The sequence below is a fragment of the Salmo salar genome, chromosome 22, assembly GCF_965601325.2.
Source record: "Salmo salar chromosome 22, fSalSal1, whole genome shotgun sequence".
NCBI lineage: Eukaryota > Metazoa > Chordata > Actinopteri > Salmoniformes > Salmonidae > Salmo > Salmo salar.
Genome location: NC_138312.1, coordinates 23,762,528 through 23,788,730, shown reverse-complemented (window position 1 = coordinate 23,788,730; position 26,203 = coordinate 23,762,528). Strand labels below are relative to the sequence as shown.

At 42.1% G+C, this 26,203-nt stretch overlaps 1 protein-coding gene across 1 annotated transcript; it reads right to left on the bottom strand.

The window, feature by feature from the left end:
- Positions 1-9,094: 9,094 nt before the first annotated feature.
- LOC106583009 (solute carrier family 2, facilitated glucose transporter member 1) lies at positions 9,095-25,401 on the bottom strand. The gene is made up of 10 exons (XM_014166728.3): positions 25,059-25,401; positions 17,535-17,630; positions 13,683-13,843; positions 13,289-13,529; positions 11,025-11,187; positions 10,597-10,784; positions 10,383-10,487; positions 10,168-10,269; positions 9,803-10,006; positions 9,095-9,627 (listed from the first exon to the last, which is right to left on the bottom strand). The coding sequence occupies exons 1-10, from the start codon at positions 25,074-25,076 to the stop codon at positions 9,427-9,429; spliced, it is 1,479 nt and encodes a 492-aa protein (XP_014022203.1). The 5' UTR covers positions 25,077-25,401; the 3' UTR covers positions 9,095-9,426.
- Positions 25,402-26,203: the final 802 nt, after the last annotated feature.

Here is a 26,203-nt window from a genome sequence, read left to right as displayed (position 1 = left end):
CTGCACCCCAGTATCTCTACTTGCACATCATCATCTGCACATTCATCACTCTATTTTTAATGCTAAATTGTAATTATTTCGCAGCTTTGGCTTGTTTATTGCTTACCTCCCTACTCTTCTACATTTGCACATTTGTGTTATTGACTGTATGTTTGTTTATGTGTAACTCTGTGTTGTTTGATTTTGCCGCACTGCTTTGCTTTATCTTGGCCAGGTCGCAGTTGTAAATAAGAACTTCTTCTCAACTGGCCTACCTGGTTAAATAAAGGTGAAATAAAAAAATAAAAAAAATTAAATGAGCCGTCCTCCCCTCAGCAGCCTCCGCTGATATATACAGTAGGAGTAAAACGTTTGGACACACCTACTCATTCAAGGGTTTTTCTTAATTTTACTATTTTCTACATTGTAGAATAATAGTGAAGACATCTAAACTTTAAAATAACACATATGGAAAGAACACATGGAATCATGTAGTAAGAAAAAAAGTGTTAAACAAATCAAAATATATTTGAGATTCTTCAAAGTAATCACCCTTTGCCTTGATGACAGCTTTGCACACTCTTGGCATTCTCTCAACCAGCTTCATGTGGTAGTCATCTGCTATGATTTTCAATTAACAGATGTGCTTTGTTAAAAGTTAATTTGTGGAATTTCTTAATGCATTTGAGCCAATCAGTTGTGTTGTGACACGGTAGAGGTAGTATACAGAAGATCTGGTGAAAGACCAAGCCAAAATCATGGCCGGAACAGCTCAAATAAGCAAAGAGAAACAACAGTCCATCATTACTTTAAAACATGAAGGTCAGTCAATACGGAACATTTCAAGAACTTTGAAAGTTTCTTCAAGTGCAGTCGCAAAAACCATCAAGCGCTATGATGAAACTGGTTCTACCACAGGACTACCACAGGAAAGGAAGACCCTGAGTTACATCTGCTGTAGAGGCTAAGTCCATAAGAGTTACCAGCCTCAGAAATTGCAGCCAAAATAAAATACGTCAAAGAGTTCAAGTAACAGACACATCTCAACATCAACTGTTCGGAGGTGACTGTGTGAATCAGGCCTTCATGGTCAAATTGCTGCAAAGAAACCATTACTAAAGGACACCAATAAGAAGAAGAGACTTGCTTGGGCCAAGAAACATGAGCAAGGGACATTAGACCGGTGGAAATCTGTCCTTTGGTTTGATGACACCAAATTTGACATTTTTGGTTCCAATCGCTGTGTCTTTGTGAGACGCGGAGTAGGTGAACGGATGATCTCTGCATGTGTGGTTCCCACCATGAAGCATGGACGAGGTGTGATGGTGTGGGGGTTCAGATTGCTTTATCTTCTGGTTTTAATGTAAACAACCCAAAAGCACATTTTAGATTTTTTCAGAAAAGCCAAGACAAAGGTGAAAATAGAAATGTGTCCACAAAAACCTGAAGATATGATTTTTAGGAGGTACAATATTTCAACAAACTATTCCAGGTATTTTAGATTTGATGATAAAGCAAGGGAAGAGGTTCATGTTTGTAGATCAGCAGGTTACAGAGTAACATTTGTCAGCATTGAACCAAGGTCCTCAATGCTGCTAGTAAATTACTGCTATAGTACTGTAGGCTACTCAGATACAAAGGGTGTATCAATGGCCAACCCTGTGTTTATGTAAATAGGTCCCAGCTGCAAACACCATTCTGGAAAGTGCATGAACAAGAAGCTACAGGAGAGAGACATGGCAGCTGGAAAAGGCTTGCCTCCCATCTGCAAATGATCTACACAGTATCAAAGTTGACATGATGCGCAACGCTACAGATATCAAAACACCCAATGAAAAATTCAAGCCCAGTTTAATGACTGTGATAGGAGAACACTGATTATGGATCAACAACATTGTAGTTACTACACAATACTAACCTAATTGACAGAGTGAAAAGAAGGAAGCCTGTAGAGAATAAAAAACATTCCAAAACATACATCCTGTTTGTAACAAGGCACTAAATAATGTATTCAAAAAATGTGTCAAAGCAATCAACTTTTTGTCCTGAATATGAATTGTTTGGTGTGGGGGTGCTTTGCTGGTGACATTGTCTGGGATTTATTTTGAATTCAAGGCACGCTTAACCAGCATGGCTACCACAGCATTCTGCAGTGATATGCCATCGCATCTGACAATAGACAAAGCGAAAATAGTGTTTTAGAATTTTTGGGGACATTTATTACAAATAATAACAGAAAAATTACATTTACATAAGTATTCAGACCCTTTGCTCAGTACTTTGTTGAAGCACCTTTGGCAGCAATTACAGCCTTGAGTCTTCTTGAGTATGACGCTACAAGCTTGGCACACCTGTATTTGGGGAGTTTCTTCCATTCTTCTCTGCAGATCCTCTCAAGCTCTGTCAGGTTAGATGGGAAGTGTCTGCACAGCTATTTTCAGGTCTCTCCAGAGATATTTGAGTCCGGGCTCTGGCTGTATTAAAAAAAAAATCTACAAATCTGGGTTTACTTTGTCATTATGGGGTATTGTGTGTAGATTGATGAGGAAATGTTTTTTATTTAATCCATTTTAGAATAAGGCTGTAATGTAACAAAATGTGGAATAAGTCAAGGGGTCTGAATACTTTCAGAATCCTCTGTATATATATATATATATGACTGTGGTTAGACTCTCTCTCTCTCTTTCTCTCTCTCTCTCTCTCTCTCTATATATATATATATATATATATATATATATACTGCTCAAAAAAATAAAGGGAACACTTAAACAACACAATGTAACTCCAAGTCAATCACACTTCTGTGAAATCAAACTGTCCACTTAGGAAGCAACACTGATTGACAATACATTTCACATGCTGTTGTGCAAATGGAATAGACAACAGGTGGAAATTATAGGCAATTAGCAAGACACCCCCAATAAAGGAGTGGTTCTGCAGGTGGTAACCACAGACCACTTCTCAGTTCCTATGCTTCCTGGCTGATGTTTTGGTCACTTTTGAATGCTGGCGGTGCTTTCACTCTAGTGGTAGCATGAGACGGAGTCTACAACCCACACAAGTGGCTCAGGTAGTGCAGCTCATCCAGGATGGCATATCAATGCGAGCTGTGGCAAGAAGGTTTGCTGTGTCTGTCAGCGTAGTGTCCAGAGCATGGAGGCGCTACCAGGAGACAGGCCAGTACATCAGGAGACGTGGAGGAGGCCGTAGGAGGGCAGCAACCCAGCAGCAGGACCGCTACCTCCGCCTTTGTGCAAGGAGGAGCACTGCCAGAGCCCTGCAAAATGACCTCCAGCAGGCCACAAATGTGCATGTGTCTGTTCAAACGGTCAGAAACAGACTCCATGAGGGTGGTATGAGGGCCCAACGTCCACAGGTGGGGGTTGTGCTTACAGCCCAACACCGTGCAGGACGTTTGGCATTTGCCAGAGAACACCAAGATTGGCAAATTCACCACTGGCGCCCTGTGCTCTTCACAGATGAAAGCAGGTTCACACTGAGCACATGTGACAGACGTGACAGTCTGGAGACGCCGTGGAGAACGTTCTGCTGCCTGCAACATCCTCCAGCATGACCGGTTTGGCAGTGGGTCAGTCATGGTGTGGGGTGGCATTTTTTGGGGGGGCCGCACAGCCCTCCATGTGCTCGCCAGAGGTAGCCTGACTGCCATTAGGTACCGAGATGAGATCCTCAGACCCCTTGTGAGACCATATGCTGGTGCGGTTGGCCCTGGGTTCCTCCTAATGCAAGACAATGCTAGACCTCATGTGGCTGGAGTGTGTCAGCAGTTCCTGCAAGAGGAAGGCATTGATGCTATGGACTGGCCCGCCCGTTCCCCAGACCTGAATCCAATTGAGCACATCTGGGACATCATGTCTCGCTCCATCCACCAACGCCACGTTGCACCACAGACTGTCCAGGAGTTGGCGGATGCTTTAGTCCAGGTCTGGGAGGAGATCCCTCAGGAGACCATCCGCCACCTCATCAGGAGCATGCCCAGGCGTTGTAGGGAGGTCATACAGGCACGTGGAGGCCACACACACTACTGAGCCTCATTTTGACTTGTTTTAAGGACATTACATCAAAGTTGGATCAGCCTGTAGTGTGGTTTTCCACTTTAATTTTGAGTGTGACTCCAAATCCAGACCTCCATGGGTTGATAAATTGGATTTCCATTGATTATTTTTGTGTGATTTTGTTGTCAACACATTCAACTATGTAAAGATAGAAGTATTTAATAAGATTATTTCATTCATTCAGATCTAGGATGTGTTATTTTAGTGTTCCCTTTATTTTTTTGAGCAGTGTGTATATATATATATACAGTACCAGTCAAAGTAGCCACCCTTTACCTTAATGACAGCTTTGCACACTCTTGGCATTCTTTCAACCATCTTCACCTGGAATGCTTTGAGACGCATCTAATGCAAAAAGCAGGATAAAAAAGAAATGGAACGCACCTAAGCACAGGCAAAATGCTAGAGAAAAACCTGGTTCAGTCTGCTTTCCACCAGACACTGGGAGATTAATTCACCTTCAGCAGGACAATAACCTAAAACAAAAGGCCAAATCAACACGGGAGTTGCTTACCAAGAAGACAGTGAATGTTCTTGAGTGGCCGAGTTACAGTTTTGACTTAAATCTACTTGAAAATCTATGGCAAAGACCGGAAAAAGGTTGTTTAACATTGATCAACAACCAATTTGACAGAGCTTGAATCATTTTGAAAAGAATAATGGGCAAATGTTGCACAATCCAGAAAGACACAGCTGTAATCGCTGCCAAAGGTGATTCTAACATGTATTGACTCAGGGGGTTGAATACTTATCTAATCAAGATACAGTATATTACTGTTTTATTTTTACTAATGTTAAAGTATTTGCTGTGGTAGATTTTTGTAAAAAAAATGCCAATTAAATCCACACAACAAAATGTGGAAAAAGTCAAGGGGTGTGAATATTTCTGAAGGCACTGTATGTATCAGATAAAAAGGTGCACTGAACGTTTCCTATGCAGCATTATGAATAAACCACGAGAGAGTGGTGAGACTCCATAGCCATAAAGTCCCAACCGTATAGTCAGTATATTCACCCATTATAAACTCAGCAAAAAAAGAAACTCCTCTCACTGTCAACTGCATTTATTTTCAGCAAACTTAACATGTGTAAGTATTTGTTTGAACATAACAAGATTCAACAACTGAGACATAAACTGAACAAGTTCCACAGACATGTGACTAACAGATATTGAATAATATGTCCCTGAACAAAGGGGGGTCAAAATCAAAAGTAACAGTCAGTATCTGGTGTGGCCACTAGCTGCATTAAGTACAGCAGTGCATCTCCTCCTCATGGACTGCACCAGATTTGCCAGTTCTTGCTGTGAGATGTTACCCCACTCTTCCACCAAGGCACCTGCAAATTCCCTGACATTTCTGGGGGAATGGCCCTAGCCTTCACTCGCTGATCCAATAGGTCCCAGATGTACACAATGGGATTGAGATCCGGGCTTTTCGCTGGCCATGGCAGAACACTGACATTCCTGTCTTGCAGGAAATCACATACAGAACAAGCAGTATGGCTGGTGGCATTGTCATGCTGGAGGGTCATGTCAGGAACCACCTGCAGGAAGGGTACCACATGAGGGAGGTGGATGTCTTAGCACTGTCTTAGGCATCTCACAGTATGGACATTGCAATTTATTGCCCTGGCCACATCTGCAGTCCTCATGCCTCCTTGCAGCATGCCTAAGGCATATTCATGCAGATCAGCAGGGATCCTGGGCATCTTTCTTTTGGTGTTTTTCAGTTAGTAGAAAGGCCTCTTTAGTGTCCTAAGTTTTCTTAACTGTGACCTTAATTGCCTACCGTCTGTAAGCTGTTAGTGTCTTAACGACCGTTCCACAGGTGCATGTTCATTAATTGTTTATGGTTCATTGAACAAGCATGGGAAACAGTGTTTAAACGCTTTACAATGAAGATCTGTCAAGTTATTTAGATTTTTACGAATTATCTTTGAAAGACAGGGTCCTGAAAAAGGGACGTTTATTTTTTTGCTGAGTTTATGTGTAGATAGGGGTCATTCAGAATCTACTGTTTTCTGTTGTCCCCATGTGATTACATGTGTGTGAGGGGAATGTGCACTCACCCAAATGTTCTCTATGTCTGAATCTCTTCTATAGAGAGTGAGAGTGAGTGTGACACGGAGAGGGAGAGGGAGAGAGAGAGAACACAGTCTCTGACTGCATGATTTTCAAAGCTTCCTTCCTTTGATGCAGGGAGAATCGCATCTGGCCACTTACCCAGACACGGACACACACTCACTGATGCACATTTACGCTCACACACATAGACACCCAGGAACGCACGCACGTGTACACACAAACAGACACACACACATCTACACTTACATAGGACGAGACACTTTTGTTTCCCTGGCAATAGCATGGTGGCACTCAGGAACCAATAAGGATCTTCTCCTACTTGCTTATGAAAATACTGTAGTATACATCAAACCATTAACTACATGATTTAGATCGGAAAGCATATAAATTATTAGAAAAGTAGCTAGGTTTTAGAGCATCTGTAGTCACTGATTACAATCTGAACTCAATTCTTGTGAAAATAAATAACCCAGCTAATTTCCATGTTTCCCTGTATGCTTGTTTTATTTTATTGATTAAAAAATCCAACCACACATCTTACAAAAGAAAAGAAGACCATCAGGACATTGACATCATAGCACACTGTTTTACAAAAGATTGTTCTGTTGGAGGTTCATATTCACCCAACATACACACAGGTGCTTTTACAAAATGTAAATTAATACTGTACTAAAATTTTGAGAAAATAAAAACATCTAATAAATTAGACATCTAATAAATAGTATATATCATTCAATGGTTCATGTACAAAGTTGAAATAAGATTGTGTTAATAGTTATCTCAAACAATATTTCTTCAGAGAGCAAATCTGAGAAAATAAAGGCAGCTGTGTTTATTATGCAAAAATAGATGTACAACTACCGATACGAGTAGTAACTAAAACAAAAAATATTTATACATTTGGGTTCTCTACTATCTATTGTATTTACATTAAACGTCTTGTGGCCTCATTATATGCAGTGATGGATTTCTTCAACTGTTTTATGCAAACATCATGTGTTAATAAATGTGTTTATAAAATGCCCAAACATAATTGTCAGAAACTTAACACACAAAGTACATTGCATTTGATTTCAGTCCATAAGTGCATCTTTTGCTCTCCATCACAGGGTCGGAGTTCAATCCGACATATGCCAAGTCTTTGGTGCCAACATTGATCCTTCCATTTGATGACTTAGGGCGACTTACAGTCAATGAGGTTGCAGTGTTTAACCGACAGATTGTTGGGGGAGGAGACAGTACTATAGAGTCCCATATCATTTCAAAGACGCATACATATATTTGCATGCATGTGAATGCACACAAAGTCGTCATGGAATGATTACAATGGATGTTTCTTGTGGAGTTCTGTTTGGGTCAAGGGCCATTACGAAAACCATTTAAACCACTTTAAAACCATATTCACTTTAGACTCGCTGGATTAGCCTATATTTGATAGCAAAACATATTCTGCCTACCTTTTGATTTCTAATAACATAGACCTGTGAATGTAGGGAGAGGTTAGGCTAACCATGTAGTTAAAAAAACAACAATGACATCTAAACCAAACTCTTTTCATTAACATAACGGGGTTCCACATTTTGTAGAACATTTTGAGCCATGCTCCAACTACTATTACGGAATATTTTTTTGTGACAAAACAACCAACATTGTGGATGATAAAATGCCGCTAAAAACTTTTCTCAAAATGCCTTATAAAATGAAAGGAAAACTTATTGAAGTGGCACAGGTGGAGTCGCCTGATTCAGCCACCTATACAGGGTTGTCAGCTATGTGTCACAAAACATAACTGAACAATATAACAGCCCCTACAGTGCTGAACTATGCAAAGGCATTGTGGAGTTACAATAACAAAAATCACAACTTTTCTAGAAACATGGAACATTAGTTGTGAGTCTGACCCCAAAGGGTGTAAAAGTACTTTCAGGATGAAGCAGACCTTGATAAGGCTGGAAGCCACATTACATATTAGACCCTGTTTGAAAGGAAGCCTGTTGTGAGGGACTTCAATTTCGTTTTAGCGGGGGGTTACGCTCATATTAGCATGCAGTGAAACAGGCTTACGTTGCTTTTCAACAGTTTGCTCTTATGAAGAAGCAGATGAGTGATTCCAATGATCAAATCTACTGTCATAATCAAGGCGCCAACTACCATCACAAGTGCCAGAGTAGAAATATCTCAACTAGTCCTATGATTTCATAGTGTAAAATTCATGCTCATGGGTATTGCTTGGGAATTAAATATTACATGTACACATACAGTACTTACAGCCAAAAAGTATGCACCCAATGTTTGATAACATTTTTCTAACAGTGCTGTAATTCACTAAGAAATAAACCTCATAAAAAATGACTCTTCATGATTTGATTTATTTTTCCATAAGAAACAAATATTTCTAAAATAATCAAAAACCTATCTGGACAGAAGTTAAACATTTGTTGGTCAAAAAATATTTACATGGCATGCAATGTCTTGAGGGTCTTGATTGATCCAGTAAATAATTTAGGTCATAAACAGAGGGTCTGTGTAATAAAGATACATATTGTTATATGTAGCCTCAGACATCCCCTATGTGGAACACAATAACCATTAACTGTGGTTTAGTCTCTGGACTGGCAAAGCAAGTCAATTTGTGGTACGATACAGTAGAAGGCCTTTCATTGAGGGCACTGCTCCCCCTGTTGGAAAACAGTACAAATGTCATATTTCAATTCCACAACAATTGCTCAAATTTGCTGTGGCTACACTGTTGCTACACAGTATGCTCTGTTTCATCAAGTAACAAAGGGAACAAAAACACAAATTCTGAACTTTAAAATCATCCCTTACTTCAATGAGAAGTACTGAGACCTACATAAGGGACATAAGCATGGATATCTAAACTGACAAAATGAGTAAGGCAACAGACAAAATAAGAGAAAATAAAGTAAAAGTAACTTAGCGGTGACCGTTGTATAATTGAAGACCCCCCTTTTCGTTCTTCTAACCATCTACCATTCCAACCCACCTTCAGCCACCCATGTCCCTGCTCCCACCAAGTTAGTGTTGTGATGAGAAGAGAAAGGAGCTAGAGACGTTGAGACAGGGGATCGGGAGGGGGGATCAGGGCATCTGTTCTCTGCTTGGTGAAGATGCCTGAAATGTAATGACAACCAGTGTGTCAGTTTAGTAGTCAGTTTGCACGCAGTTAGTGAGTGGTCCCCTCAGGTTGGGGTGGCCAGAGAGGGTTCAGGGCCGGGCCTCATCAGCGGGAGTGGAACGAGGGGAGAGGGGAGGGACAGGTGCTTAGAGCTGAGAGTCAGCCCCCAGGCTGTTGAGCTCCTCTGGCGAGTGCTTCTCTCCACCAGTGCCAGCCGACTGGCGGAACCCGGCTGAGATCTCGTCAAACGTCCGGCCCTTGGTCTCAGGCACCTTGAAGTAGGTGAAGATGAAGAAGCTGATCAGCAGTATGGTGAAGATGACAAAGACATAAGGGCCACACAACTCCTGTAGGGCGAGACGGAGAAGAGAAGAAGAGAGAACATTGATGACACAGTTTATTAAGCAGTCGGCTCCAAACGAACATGTATTCAAACTACCAGTTCATATATATCAAGATTAGTATTTCTACAACATCTACCATGTTGAGCATCTGACTAACAAGGTTGTGCTCAGTGCTTACCGCTACATACGGGAAGGCCATGCCCACTATGAAGTTGGCAGTCCAGTTGGAGAAGCCAGCCACAGCGAAGGCCGAGGGCCGGGGTCCCTGGGAGAACAGCTCAGCCACAATGAACCAGGGGATGGGACCCGGGCCGATCTCAAAGAACGCCACAAAGGCAAAGATGGCCACAATACTCACGTAGGACATCCATGGCAGCTTTTCCTGATGGAGGACAAACAGACAGCAGGGGGTTAAATTACTGGTATTCATTCTACATATTACATTAACAAGGACTAGTATGAAAAAACCAAGTGTTTTTCCTCATTGATTCCTTATGAGAGCTGCTACCATTATGTGAAGTGTGTTGTAGTTAGTCTAAGTACCAGCAGAGCTAGAGCAATGGTCATCAGGACGGCAGCGCCTGCCATTCCTATCAGCCCCAGCAGATGGAGAGACCTGCGTCCAGTGCGCTCTACCACAAACAGCTGAGGAACGGAGAGAGGGTTGAGTTATACTGTCTAAACACAAATGAAGTGCATCATGCATCGTGTGCACCAAAAATGACACAAACACACCAGTATCTGCCATAGTTACTCACCGACACCACAGTGAAGGCTGTGTTGACCACACCGGCACCAATTGTAGCATAAACAGGCTGAGCAACTCCGGCCCTCTCAAAGATATCGGTAGAGTAGTAGAAAACCTGGAGGAAACCAACAGCATATTTTAAAGTTACAAAATAGACATGGCAGTATAGGTGTTTGTGTATGTGGAGTGTGTGTTAGGGGTGAGAAGTATGAGAAGTAACTCACAGCGTTGATGCCAGACAGCTGCTGGGAGAGTTGGAGCATGACGGCGATGAAGATGGGCTGGCGGTAGAGTGGGGAGCGGAACAGCTCTGGGATGGTCACCTTCTTCTCCCTCATCATCTGCCTGGCCTCCTCCTTCATCTCCTGCATGTCTGCACTCACGTCTGTGGTCCCACGCAGCTTCTTCAGGACTGACAGAGACAGAGAGAGAATGGAGGTTACATTACAGTCTGCTAGGGCTGGGTCACTCCATACCTGGTCAATTCAGACAATTTTGGGATTAGTTTAAATTCAACTAATGAATTGAAAATAAGCCATTATTTTCGATTCAGAATTTTTTCAAGTCATTCAAACTGACAGACCTGAAATTTGCTGAACTGATGACATAAAGCGTATGAATGTGTGTTTGTGTGTAAATGTACTCTACTCACCAGTTTTGGCCTTGTTCTCCTCGTTGCGGTTGATGAGGAGGAAGCGGGGGCTCTCGGGGCAGAAGGGCAACAGGGCACACTGCGCCAGGGCTGGGATGAAGGTGAAGCCCAGCAGGAAGGGCCACAGAGATTCGTTCCCCATTAAGGCCTCCATGCCAAACACCTGAACCAAAACACAGTGTTAAACCACCATCAGATTAAGCCTTCTTGTGCAAACTTCTGCCATACCTTACTTATTTGTTAACCTAAAGACGTACGAGCAGCCAGACCGAGCCAGTCTGAGGGATGGCTAACTCTGGAGATCCATTCGATCTATAATAATAATAATATATTCCATTTAGCAGACGTTTTTATCCGAAGAGAGTTAGAATCATGCATGCATACATTTTATGTGATCCGGGCAATCAAACCCACTATCCTGAAGTTGCAAGCGCCATGTTCTATCAACTGAGCGTTAAATCCGCTTGTGTTTTTTTTGCATGTTTACGTGTGGAATAATCTTCAAAATCAGACATTTTATGATTCGCTGCTTCTAGGGCAATTCAGACGGCTGATTGAGGACATATTTACTGAAACATATATTTATTTTCTATGATTGTGTTCTGTATCTCTGTTTTGCTTTGGTAGTGTATTGATGTGTATATTTTTGTAATTACTGGGCTCATCTGTAAATGAGACCTTAGCCTGACTCCTTTTCAAAATAAAGGTACAACATTTTGTTTCGTTACAGCCTTATTCAAAAATGTATAAAGTTGTTTATTTTCCTCATCAATCTACACACAATACCCCATCATAACAAAGCAAAAACAGGTTTTTTGAAATGTTTACTAATCTATAAAAAAATTGAAATATTACATTTACATAAGTATTCAGACCCTTTACTCAGTACTTTGTTGAAGAACCTTTGGCAGTGATTACAGCCTCAAGTCTTCTTGGGTAGGACACTACAAGCTTGGCACAGCTGTATTTGGGGAGTTTTTCCCCTTCCTCTCTGCAGATCCTCTAAAGCTCTGTCAGGTTGGATGGGGATGGTTGCTACACAGCTATTTTCAGGTCTCTCCAAAGATGTTCGATCGGGTTCAAGTACGGGCTTTGGCTGGGCCACTCAAGGACATTTAGAGACTTGTCCCGAAGTCACTCCTGCGTTGTCTTGGCTGTGTGCTTAGGGTCGTTGTGCTGTTGGAAGGTGAACCTTCGCCCCAGTCTGAGGTCCTGAGCGCTTTAGAGCAGGTTTTCATCAAGGATCTCTCTGTACTTTGCTTCGTTAATCTTTCCCTCGATTCTGACAAGTCTCCAGGTCCCTGCCGCTGAAAAACGTCCCCACAGCATGATGCTGCCACCACCATGCTTCACCGTAGGGATGGTGCCAGGTTTCCTCCAGACGTGACGCTTGGCATTCAGGTCAAAGAGTTCAATCTTGGTTTCATCAGACCAGAGAATCTTGTTTCTCATGGTCTGAGAGTCTAAGGTGCCTTTGGCAAACTCCAAGCAGGCTGTCATGTGCCTTTTACTGAGGAGTGGCTACCGTCTGGCCACTCTACCATAAAGGCCTGATTGATGGAGTGCTGCAGAGATGGTTGTCCTTCTGGAAGGTTCTCCCATCTTCACAGAGGAACTCTAGAGCTCTGTCAAAGTGATCATCGTGTTCTTGGTCACCTCCCTGACAATGGCCCTTCTCCCTCGATTGCTCAGTTTGGCCGGACGGCCAGCTCTGAGAAGAGTCTTGGTGGTTCCAAACTTCTTCCATTTAAGAATGATGGAGGCCACTCTGTTCTTGGGGACCTTCAATGCTGCAGAACTGTTTTGGCACCCTTCCCCAGATCTGTGCCTCGACACAATCCTGTCTCAGAACTCTACGGAGAATTCCTTCGACCTCATGGCTTGGTTTTTGCTCTGACATGCACTGTAATCTGTGCGATCTTATATAGACACGTTTGTACCTTTCCAAATCATGTCCAATCAATTGAATTTGCCACAGGTGGACTTCAATCATGTTGTAGAAACATCTCAAGGATGATCAATGGAAACAGGATGCATACATTCTCATAGCAAAGGGTCTGAATACTGTAAATAAATAAGGTTTTTGCTTTGTCATTATGGGTAGTGTGTGTACATTTCTGAGGATTTGTATTTACTTAATACATTTTAGAATAAGGCTGTAACGTAACAAAATGTGTAAACAGTTAAGGGGTCTGAATGCTTTCTGAAGGCACTGTATTATCCATTATTCTCCATATAATATCCTTGTGGACACTGGCACTGACCTGTGCCATCAGGATGCCCGTGACAATGCCCAGCTGGTGGAGGGTACCCAGGGCTCCTCGAAGGGCAGTGGGGGCCACCTCACCCACGTACATGGGTACAAAGCCAGTTGAGAGGCCGGAGTAAAGTCCCACCACGAAGCGCCCGATGATCAGCATCTCCCACGACCTACCCATCTTAGAGAAGCCCATGAGAGCAGCGGAGACAAAGGCCAGCACGTTGGCCATGAGCATGGAGTTCCTCCTGTAGGCAGCACAGAAATAGTCATGTCAATTACAGTCCAATTATTGTACAAACCTTTACATGTCACACATATTAAATAGTACATAGGCCATCCATGTCATATAATCTCACATAACACAGTTGTAAATAAACATTGTGAAGTTACATATTTACCTGCCAAAGCGGTTGACAAACAGGCCCACGGAGAAGGAGCCAAAGATACCGCCGACAGAGAAGATGGCAACGGAGATGGCCCACAGGGTGGTGAGGGAGGTCTTGGGGATGGGCTCATTGTAGCGTTCGACCCATGTCTCATTGAGGAACCTCTCAATAACCTAGCAGAGAAGGGAAACGAAACAGTGCCAAAGAAAGAAATCACAGTCAAATGTTCACTTGTTTTTTTAATTGAAGTTTCCTTGTCCTCATTGCCATTGGCCAGGTGACTGCTGTTTTGGTGTCTGGCCAGTAGATGACGGTATAGGATTGGATTTCAGGGCCATGTTTCGTACGAAAGCGTTCTGAACGTTGTAGATAGAATTGCCACAAATAGAGCCGGCATTCTTATTCTACATGTCAGAGATGCATGTTTGTCCTACATAGCATATTTCTATCTGAACGTTCCAAAAAGTTGCGTCCTGCTGAACACGCCCCTCGTTTTCCTTCAACAAGGAAGTTTATGAAAGAGCGAAGTGTTGGGTTTCAGCCCCTTCCCCCACAGTGACTTATCAGTGTTGACAAAAATACATAAGTCCGCCCAGCTTGTGATGGAAGTTAAGTAGTACAGGCTGGGAGGAATGTGCCCTCTATCTAGAACTTCTAGCACTCAGCACTGAGCCCTGCCTCCTCCTGTCCTCCTCTCCCAAATATCACCGCTGGCTCCCGTCATGTGCTTTGCTGATAGATTATACAATATACTTTTTTACCGATACTTACATAACGCTGAGCGATTCATATAGAACTGATAATGTATGTATAAGTCAGCTGAGGGGTAGGCTGTTCAAGATATGGCATAGGGTATATCATACATTATACAGACCCAGAAAGTTATCCTAATTATTCTGCAAAGAAGTGATGACAAATCTTATATAGCCTAGCCTAGTCAGCCTAACACTGTTAATAGTGTCCAATAAAATAAACATTCTTACAGATAGAGAATGGCTGGTGTCTGACTCAAGACCTAGCAAGCACCTGGCCACAATGAAATACACTGTTCATTCATGACCGTTGACCCTGCTCTGATTAAAGTGTTACTGCCTCTGTGGACTCCTTCCTGGCTGGGCAGGCAGTCAGGTCTGTCTGTGCTACAAGGTGCCCAATTTGGAGCGGGCAGGGAGGCAGAAGGACAGACAGGACAGCAGCCCAGGGCCCTTGAGAGACACCTAATCTAATCAGTGCTGCACTCTTTAGAGCGGAGGGCCTGCGTCACAACAACCAGCATCACTCCATCCCTAATCATAGAGAAAGAGAGAGAGGGGGAGGAGGGTTGGGTTGGGGATAATCTAGGGTTTCCATATACAGTAGTAATGCTGTTCTCACATTTACCCTAAATCTGGATGTGTCTCTATGTTCAGCAACACTGTCGTTTCTGTGAACACTTCCCTGCACTCTGTATGTTGCTCCTAAACGGCTGTGGCATGGTGTGGTATTACTGAGCATGTGTCAGTGTGCTTACAGTATTAGTGTTTTATTAGAATGTTTCTTCCACTTTGACATTGCAGAGTATTTTGTGTAGACTATTGACAAAAAATGGCAATTAAATACATTTTAATCCCACTTTGTAACACAACAAAATGTGGAAAAAGTAAAGGGGTGTGAATACTTTCTGAAGGCACTGTATGCATTAATCAATATCAGTAGTACTATAAAATAATGTAAAACAGTGCTGGATCCCAGACAACAAGTGGCAGCGCAAGGTAGCCACTTATGACATAATGACAGACAGATGAGTGTGTGTGATGGAGCAATAAGTTGTCTCCTGAGAGGGGAACACCAGGAGGAGTAAACTCAGACTGCAGATTAGTGGGATGAAGGGACATGTCCACAGAGCCCTCATTTGCCAAAGTTAAGGTAGAGGGCCTGTGTACCCCGTGTATCTAGAGTAGAGGCTGACCAATATGTTTTTCTGGGGTCCAATACGAATTCCGTTTTTTGGGGGGAACAAAACTTACCGATACCGATATATCTGCTAATATACTGTTTTACGCCGGGGAAATTAAAAACCAAACAACTATCCAAGAAATATGCTTCAAATGTTGATTTCTTACATTGTGACAATAATGACATATCATGAGAATGGACGCAAGTGTTCAGATAAGCATGAGATTCACGTTTTTCATCCTATTTATTGAATATCAGTTACCGGTGGAATTATCGTCCGATACTGATATAGCAGTAAAAGGCCAAGATGTAAGGGATACATTACCTTGGAAATAATGGACAACACAGCGGGGCGAGGTAGAGCTGAGTCCCTTTGCAGAGTTCATTTTTCCAAGGTAATGTTCAGAATGGTGGTGTTTATCCCGCTTATACCACAATTGCCAAAGAAAACAATACTTAAGCACACATTTACCGGTAAAAATAAAAAAATATATATTTTCATTTTTATAAGCAAATTCATACTTTCTCATCATTTGGTTGCTCTCATCATCCAGCAAAGTAGCTGCATTTATGTTTATTTAAGCTATTTTCTATTGACATTCATTTCGATACATCCATAACAATGAGCTGATGATGCCCCCGTTTTGCCTGGCATAGCTAGAAAAGTTGGCCTTCTCATCAGGACACTTGTTGACACTGACTGCTAGTTACAAGGAGATCGCACTGCATATCAAACACTAGGCTTGAAGATAGCTAAATAGTTTGTTGCTAGTAAACCTGCCAATATGACAACCGAATTCTAAAATATCAGTTGCTGAAATCAGCTGGTCAAACTAGAAATGTGGGAGGATTTGACAACTTTAGTGGCGGAGGGCAGAGGAGAAATATATGTTCATCACTCACCACGTCAGGTGATCAGATGTTCCCCAAAAAATATGTCTCTGCAAAAACAAATCAATGCCAGTAAGCCAGCTATTTTTTATCCTCGTTGGACCTGCGTTTATAATGTATTCAATTTTAGTTTGTGTGGTTGTTGGATTAGCTTTCTGTAACTTTGTAGCAAGTACTGTCTGCATGTGTAGGCGGATATTGCGTCATGATTGCAAGGCGTCCTGATATCTTTTCAAACTTTTCCACGTTATCTGGTTTGTGTCCATTCTTGTATGCCCTTCTAGCCAATCAGAAACAAGTATTCAACAATGCTGTGGTATAACATCTGATAATATCGGTAAACCGATATATCGGTCGGGCTCTAGTATCCGGGCAACAATGCACCTGGAACTTTGAGCAGAGCTGAGCACCACAAGGTTTGTTCAGACAAAGAGAAATACTGTGTGTGGCTTAGCCCTTTTACCTAAACTAAGAGATTCTTATGGACCACATGATCAAACATCCCCAGGCTATTGTGAGCTTTTAGTAAACAAAACCATTCTGTAGAGTTAGCACCTACAGTAAAAAGCTGTCCAGGGGATACACTTACATGTGCAACAGTTTGAAGGTGTAGGGTCAAAGAAACTTGTTTAAGTTAATGGAAAAGAGGTTCATTTAATTGATGGAGTCAGATCTCACTAAGAGCTCCTAAATTATGTTTCCTTAACGGGGTGAGTAGCACTCTCCTGGCTTTCTCCTCACCTACAGCATGGAAACACTCCTTTACACATGAATCACATCACAGAGGTCCTCTAATGGAGAGAGCCTTGGACGAGATAGGCCTACGTCGAGTTATTATTAGCCCCCTTCTTTTCACGTGTTGCAGGGAACATCTTGTCTGGCCTAGACAGGCACAGGGGGAGTCCTGTCTGGGAAAAGGTGTCAGTGACGATTTGAAAACGGTGTCGTTGGGATAAATATAGACAAGCCTTCCACGCCCAATTCCGATCAGACACATCAGCCCCCCCTCCCCACCCAATCTCATCCCTGTGGACTCACCTTCTGAGGGGCGTTGATGACACCTGTGTTGTAACCGAACTGCAGCGAGCCAATCACCGCTGTTCCTACTGCCAGCATCAACTGGAAGGTTACTTGCTGCAAAGAGACAGGAGAGAGTCAGTTAGAAATCACCTATCCTCCAAATCTTGAAGGTACCTGGAGTTGACAGGCTAATTGTCTTATGATAACAAATCTGTAGGCGAAGTTATCCCATTGATGCCATTCCATATAGGCCTAGGCTAGATAGGCCTTTAGGAATATTTTGAGTGAGAACCTCAGTACTGTACTGTAAGGGTTAATCAACTTAGTTTTACAACATCCATTGACTTCATCCTGTTCTACTAGTTAGACAAGTAATTTCACTATGAACACCCTGAAGAGTGACAAGCACAATGTCCTGATTCTCCTGACTCATGTCCTTTGCATGGACCTTCTGTGTTGTTTTGACTGCACATCACTTTAATGAATGTGGCCGTGGTAATGTTTTAGTTCCTAAATGCTTTTTGTCCTCCTCCAAAATGTAAAAAAACTTGCCTAACTTGAGCTGCAGTTTCCGTAGAATGGGCTAGTATCCGACATTGTGCAATAGGTGGTTGTACTGCCCCAAATGTGTGTGATAGTGACGCAACTTGCAAGAAGGCAACCTAGCCTCAGTCCAAGCAGACAGGAGGGGGGAGTTCATCCTCAAACTGTCCACCTTAGGTGGTTGACTGTAAATATTGGTGCATTAGGATCATGTGTCCTCACCCAGCTCTCTCAGGGGAGTGGTGGTTTAGTCCCAGGCATTGTTCTTGTTCCGGTTAGTTCTAAAAATCATTTGATGGGCTTAATCCCAGTGGAGCCCCAAGGCAGGCAGAGATTATCCTCATACCATCAAGTTAACACTCACACATAATCCTTTTCAGATGAGCCATTATGCCACTTTCACATTTCATGTAGTGTGTCTGTGGCTAAGTCAGTATTGTAGGCATATTGGGGTTTAGGCTACCCATGAGTCGATTTTTTGAGTTGGTTACAATCGTGTGGAGAAGAGGTATGTGGGTTACTGGTAATGGGAGTTTTCCACTGTTTGGGAGTTGTCTGTATCTGTGTTGATGTTTTGGTAGTGACATGGCTGTTCTGTTAAAGTTAGAGTTAGCCTTAGTGGTTCACACCAGTAGTGATGGCAGCTGAGATCCACTTTCTTACTCATGTTGTGATGTGACTATATTGGGATTCCAAACTTAAAGCCAGTGTAGTTATGACAAGGTCCCACATGTCTGTAAAATGTGTGTGAAAGTGAACCCTCCCAAAACTGACACATAGGCTTTAACACATTGTTACAAAAAGTACTCAACTATATAAACTAAGATATTGAACTTGCATGATTTCAGAGTTGCATCATTGGTTGTTATAGCCTACATGTGTTTCTTATTCATGGGTTAAACTAGGCCCACAAGCAGGACTATCTGACAGGGAAAAGGGTTTATATAAGGCAGCTTTTAAGGGCAGTAGTGAAATAAGCTTGTTAATGTCTTAAAATATTTGGTCTTAAAATATTTGTTGAGAAGAAATACTCAAGGCTATTCTAAACAAAAGGGGAGGAATAACATTTTAGTGAATTCTGAGATTCTTGCCTGAGGGTATGAGAGGGTAGGAAGCTAGTAAGTTTGGAAACACTCACTGCGCAGTGTAGCTCAGTAATAGAGACCCAAAAAAGGGCAGGCCTGAAAGTTTTGTGGCCCCACCCACAGTAGCAGGTTGACCAATAAGGTTCCACACAATCAATGAGTAGATGGGGTTCAACGAGTGCATCACTGGGTTGTTATAACCAGCCCAAGTACAGGATGTGAACACACACCACACACAAATACACATGTTCAGGAATCCAGAAGTTTTAAAGCTGTTGGCAAGGTTCTTAAAGGAGCCATGCTTCCTTTCAGTGAACCAGTTATGTCATTCTTATATAGACAATAACTCCCTTTCGTAAAAACACCAGTTTCGAAATTAGCAAGAGACACAGTCTTCCTTCAACACCACACTCATAGGCTACCTCCATCTTGTTCACTCAAAAGATGTGCAAGATTTAAATGGCCACTGCTTGAGTGAGTCTGGGACCCTTTACCACAGACAAACTGGTTTGCAAATACTCCATAAATATGGAACTTCACTGGAGTGTGTGTTTGGATATGTATGTGTGTGTGTGTGTGTGTGTGTGTGTGTGTGTGTGTGTGTGTGTGTGTGTGTGCGTGTGTGTGTGAGGAACTATGAAACACTCCTCTGTGACATTGCGTTTAAACTACATACCAGTGCGTAGAGGGAGACCATGCCTTCCCCCTGGCCTAAACACACACACAAACACACACACTGCAAGGAGGAAGAGTTAGGGCAGATCTTGTGTTCTATGCTATCAGAAAACATTCCAGTGTGTCCTTCCTGAAAGGGGATGGTCATGTATCATTTACCTTGGAAACAATGAAGTCACACCCTCCAGCTCGGAGATGGTTGTCGCAGCCTTACAGACTAACACTGGCCATTTAAACACATCATTTCACCATCTTTGTAAAACAGCTGGCGCCACCAGCCGGGTTAACATTCCGGCTAAAGATGTATTAATTTGCATTCAAATGTTTACTTTGAGTCATTTGATTAGTTAAGCTATACAAAAGGACCTTGTTATCACATGATGACTGATGACTCATGCCATGTTCAATAAGGAACTAAAGGTACAGGTTATATAATAAAACAACAACATTGTCAATGAAAACAGCTTTCATTGAGACAACAAAATCAGGAGAGTTTAACTGGCATACCGACAGCATATTACCATTTTTAGAACGTGTTTATGTTAACATTTTCCTGGTTCTGTCAGCGCAACTGAACCTCCATGCAAATACATCTCCTTCTCCTCAGGAGTGAGTCTGTGAATTTCTGCCCAGTCACAGTGATGTGGCTGGCGTATTGTTGACTGTGGCTTTAGGCCTAGTTGGTTATAATTGAATGAATCTAACTTGGAAAAATACAAATGGAATATTTAGATATACAACCTTTTTCCAAAAAAGTGTTTTGCATGATTACAATCAACGTTTACATTTCAGGCCTGCCTCATCTAATGCCTCATCAGTGAAACCTCTTCACATCGATGTGATGCATGAGATGAGCAAACATCTAAAGTGATCATTCGGCCTGTCCTTTGAGTAACAGTTTACTCAACAAAGTCCAATGGTTAAATTCTTGGAGGTAGTTAGGTAAATGAGATCTACTTCATAAGATCAACACAAGCAGTCCATTAAGGAAACACTGACGCAGGAGCCAGTGTATACTGTGCTGATGAATGACGATGGTGAGACTGTTCTTAAAAGGAACGAAGAACAGGGGTTGGACCAAAGTTGTATGTAGAGTTGTGAGAGTCAATTCCAAGTGTAAGATATAACCTTTTTTCACATAAGCACTTTGCTGCCTAATGTCTGTGATGAAAGCCCTAAAGCAGACACTACTGGTTTTTGGAGGATGTCTGGTGAAATAGAATTACTTCCTGCTCTGTAATGTTTACAGCCACATCTTCCCTGTAAATGGCACCTATAACGCAATAGTTTAGTTCTAGTGAAATGAATCACCTTTGTCTATAATCTAGAATTGTCAGTGGTCCCTCTCTTCTAACACCCTAGCCTCTTCTAAAATGACTGCTGGTACACGTTGCATCATATTGAGTGGTAGTCTGTGAGTAAACTGTTGTGGACAGATCTAAGTAAACATAACTGGTATCGTAGAATCTGTGTGGAAGGAATGTGATGCCTGGGATAATGAGCAGCAATAGTTCCGGTGTTTGGCTTTTTTCATCACTGGTTATTTGGACAAATCATTCTTTATTTAATTTATCTGTTTCATAGTGTCAGTTGTTTTTCTTTTTCTTCAGTTTAGTCACATGATTTCTCAATTTGCAGTACGTGTGCCCATCAGTTGTGCAGCCAGACTTATTTGCCATTCCTTTGGCCTCATCCCTCTCAACTATACAATTTTTCAATTCCTCATCAATCCACAGGGATTACATTTTTTGTATAGTCATTTTCTTAATGGGTGCATGCTTATTAATCACTGGGATAAGCAATTTCATAAATGTGTCAAGTGCAGCGTCTGGTTGCTCCTCATTACACACCACGGACCAACAAATATTCTTTACATCAACAACATAGAAATCACTACAAAACGTATTGTATGACCTCTTATACACTACATTAGGCCCAGCCTTTGGAACTTTGGTCTTCCTAGATATGGCTACTATATTGTGATCACTACATCCAATGGATTTGGATACTGCTTTAAAGCAAATTTCTGCCGCATTAGTAAAGATGTGATCAATACATGTTGATGATTTCTCTCCTGTGCTGTTTGTAACTACCCTGGTAGGTTGACTGATAACGTGAACCATGTTGCAGGCACTGGTTACAGTTTGAAGCTTCCCAGGCTGCAGGTACTAGTTACAGTCTGAAGCTTTTTCTTAAGTGGGCAGCCTGATGAAAGCCAGTCAATATTTAAATCAACCAGAAAATATACCTCTCTGTTGATATCATATTATAAAGCATTTCACACATGTTATCCAGATACTGTTAGCACTTGGTGGTCTATAGCAGCTTCCCACCAGAATGGGCTTTAGGTGAGGCAGATGAACCTGTAGCCATATTACTTCAACAGTATTTAACATGAGATCCTTTCTAAGTTGTACAGGAATCTGGTTCTGAATATAAATGGCAACACCTCCTCCTTTGGCATTTCTGTCTTTTCTGTAGATGTTATAACCATGTATTGCTACCACTGTATCATCAAAGGTATTATCTACGTGCGTTTCAGAGATTGTCAGAATATGAATTTAATCTTTTACTTGCAAATGATTGATTTCCTGAACCTTTTTTCTTAAACGACATATGTTAACGTGGGCTATTTTTAGCACTTTCTGGGAGGCTTGATTGTTTTCATTGCTTTACTGGGAAGCTTAGCAGAGGCAGACATGCTCATGTTATTTATGTTAGCGCAGGGTGAGCTGCACACAGTGGTCTTCCTACTAGGGCACACCACCTCAGTGCTAACAGTATAACTCTGGTTCATAGGCCCATGATTACTGCATGCAATAGCTGTGTGATCAACAGAGCCATTCAGGGCAGTAAAAGGGACATACATTATGTTACTTGCATTGTGTCTTCCAATGCCCCTAGGATAATGTACATTTGCTGAAGCATTATGACCACTCAGCAACACAATGGTAGGGATTAACTGAGCTGGGCTTGGGTCATGGTCTTAAACATACATAGAGGTCAATGGATAGACTGGGTGGTAGGCATGCAGACAGACTGTTGTCAGACTGTCTGCTACTAGACATATGTGTGTATTTAAGATCCATCTCATTTCCCACTGATTCTGGTGCAAGAGTTGGTTCAAACCTAACACAATCTCAGATACAGTACAGCTCTCAGGAGAACAAGAGAATGGGCCTTACAGATGTAACCAAACTCTCCTTCACATGAATAGCAATTAGCAGAGAGGTCAGTACAGTGTGTACAATATCTTCCACTTCTTCTAGGAAACTAATTAGGCTCTACGTTTGTGCCAGTTTCAATTACAGCATTCCCAGATCTCTTAATCCCATATTTTATAGAAAAGAGTCATTAGGCCTCATTAGAACAAACACATTGACACATACATTAACGGGCATACTGAAAGGGCAGTCATGCAGAGGGAAATACAGCTAGTGGACCGTCTTGAAGGAAGGCAGTGGATTGAGTGGAATTAAGCTTTTAGAAGGAAGGAACTGAATGCCGGCTTTGGGCTTAATCAAAAGCCTAAACTGTCAGCTCTGCCAAAAATGTAACTGTTTCTTAGAGAGTTATTCCACTCAACACAGACCAGGTCAACTGTATGCTTGACCCCAATTACCTTGTTTCTTACCCAAGAAAAAAGAGGCCTCCACTGAACAAAAAAAAAGCCTATTGTTTAGAGTCGAGCTTTGAAAGGACTCACAATTTGTACACTAACTGCCCATGAATTCAAGTCATGTTTTGATTGTTACGCTTTGCGCCGGAGAGGAAAAGCCCTATTAGTTGAATGCTTGTTATCTAGTCTGTAAAGGGAACAAAGATGTTAGATGGTATTGTTATTTGGAGAGAGGAAGTTAAACAGCCACTAGGTGAGCAGTCAAACAGGGGCGGTGTCTATCTGAACAGGTGTATCAAAGTGAGGTCAAAAGGTACTACCTTGCAGACAGATGGGCCAGAATATCATGTGTGCTTAGAGATGAGTATGGACAAATGCTTAATATTATGCACACATGATTGAACCATGGCTGGTGACAGCTTGATGGCTTTTTGGCTGTTAATTTTCAACCACACCCTGGGTCACCAACACCTGGTTCCACCCACACGCTGACTGCACCTTCCCTGCCCTGCTGCACACACCCAGAGATCATAAAAACCAGCCCGGTATGAAAATCCCAACCACGAGATGCTGATTAATAACACGCTCAGCGCGGTATTAGCCTGGACGCACGCTCAAAGCTCAAGCTGCCTGTCGAAAGCAAAACACTAGCCTAATGGGAATTATGGCTTTGACCCCCTGGTGTTTTCCTACTGTGAGTATTCCCCTGTTCGGACCGCCCCTGGCCATCTGCAGTCCTGGTATCTGTGGGAACAGAACAGGACCATTCCCATCACGTCCATGACATAGCTTTACAGCTGAACGCCAGGAAATCACACAGCTCTGCCAAACCAAAAAAGGGGATACAGAAAAATAACAATATACATGTTCACCATGTCGACCAGAAGTAAACAGTAAGCGAGGACTGGGAGGGACTTTGAAGTTGTCAGGGGGTTAACTAACCACACAGGATCAGCGGTAAGAGTCAGCCATATCAGAGACCAGACGAGTCACGTCTCTTCCTTTTACTACTGTAAACCAACAATAAGCAAATGTTACATTGGACAAATAAAAAAATGAATAAGTGAAGACCTCATATACTGTGATAAAACAGATCATCTCAATCTAGACTTTAATGTGCTGCCTTCCTGTGAGTAATGGCATCATGCTTACATGATACAGGCATGATGTCAACAGAGGGGATGCAGGTTTATTAGCCAGGATACAGGTATTTTATAATCTTTAAAAAGGGATTATGAATAGCCAATTAGGGGCCACACACGTAGGCATACCGCACGATACGACTTGATGCTGGCGCGCATGCTTCATTTCCCCAGCAGCCGGATATCCCACTTTATCCAAATATGCTGGTGAGCATTTACATTTCAATTGAATGAAACAATGAAATGGTGAGTTAGGCAGTGTAACTTCTTGAAAAAAAGTCTTACCATTCTGAAACCATTGACATTAACAAGCGAACCCAACCAGTTTTTCAGAGAAGCTTGTCCCTTTCTCTCTCTCTCTCTCTCTCTCTCTCTCTCTCTCAGAGGCACAGACAGACACACAAACACACCGTTTTGTATATTGGTTTCTAACAATGCTTCTAACTAGTCGTTAGCCTCACTTAAGAGTCACAATTACCTTGCCGCCTGAATCCATCGCCGCAGCGTGGCTTGTCGATATTATTGCTGGCAATCTTTAAATGTCAAGACTTTAGTTTGGGTAACTTCCGCGGATCTTCTTTTGGCTCAAACGACGTGTCTCATTTTTACAGATTCCCGTTTAAAAAAATATGACTGATACAATATGTCATAAAAAATAGTAGCTTCTTCTTTATTTTCAGAGTAATTCTTTGCTTCCAAAATGACTTCAGTTCATCTTGTTTATTCCCCCAGTGTTATTTCTGCCATGAGCTCAAAACTTCAGATGAATTATGTCCCAAAGTTTAATTGGGTTGTTGAAGTAGGTCGTTCTTCGAGTAGCCTACAGACTGTTCTTTAGGGAAATAAAACCGTGAATATATGTCCTCTAGTCCGACTACAGTGATTGGCTGACGCAAGAGTTTAGTTCGGCCCATGGAGGTGTGTAGGAGGCCGGTTTCTATCTCTAAACTTCTATTGGTTTAAACGTGCACCGCTTTCACGAGGTTCCGACATTCATTCCGAATAGTGTCACGTCGGTGTGTTGAAGAAATAAGGTAGGTAGTTGTGTTAAGCACATCCTCCTTAATGTGTTTAATTGCACTGATACATTTTCTGGTGTAATTACAATTTGGTGGAGGCGCGAGCCATGTAATAACATGGTTATTATTATTCTGGTCCGCCGCATGCATCAAGGGGGCGCAAATTTACCCACCATTGCTGATAGTTTTAGTTCATGGCGTGAAATGACACTGACAGTGGATGATGCGCCACCTTTTCATCTAATTTGCAAACCCCAAGTAGGCTATTTATAGGCTAACGTGATCTCGCCTACTATAAGGATAGCATCTTCATACTTAATAATTGCTCTCAGTACTTTATCCCAATACTAACAGAGAACAGGTAGCCCAGGCCTTCTAATGATAACTTTGAAGGACAGCCCTGGTTATTAGGCACACACACAAAAAAGCATCCAGTCAGTCATCCTTTGTTTCTCAGCATCTTGCTGTGTTCCTGTGTGTTCAGTCCTTCATAAACAATGTTTCAAACATCCAACATCTGATCTTTGACCAACGCTGGTGATGTGACATGGGTGCCCTCTATTCAAAACCATATTGTGATGGAGATGTTTGTTATTAGAGGCGT

Coding starts and splice junctions, on each gene's coding strand:
- LOC106583009 (XM_014166728.3), bottom strand. Junction 11,188..13,288: donor CGGGCATCCTGATGGCACAG/GTCAGTGCCAGT, acceptor GTTTTGGTTCAG/GTGTTTGGCATGGAGGCCTT. Junction 10,488..10,596: donor AGCTGTCTGGCATCAACGCT/GTGAGTTACTTC, acceptor GGTTTCCTCCAG/GTTTTCTACTACTCTACCGA.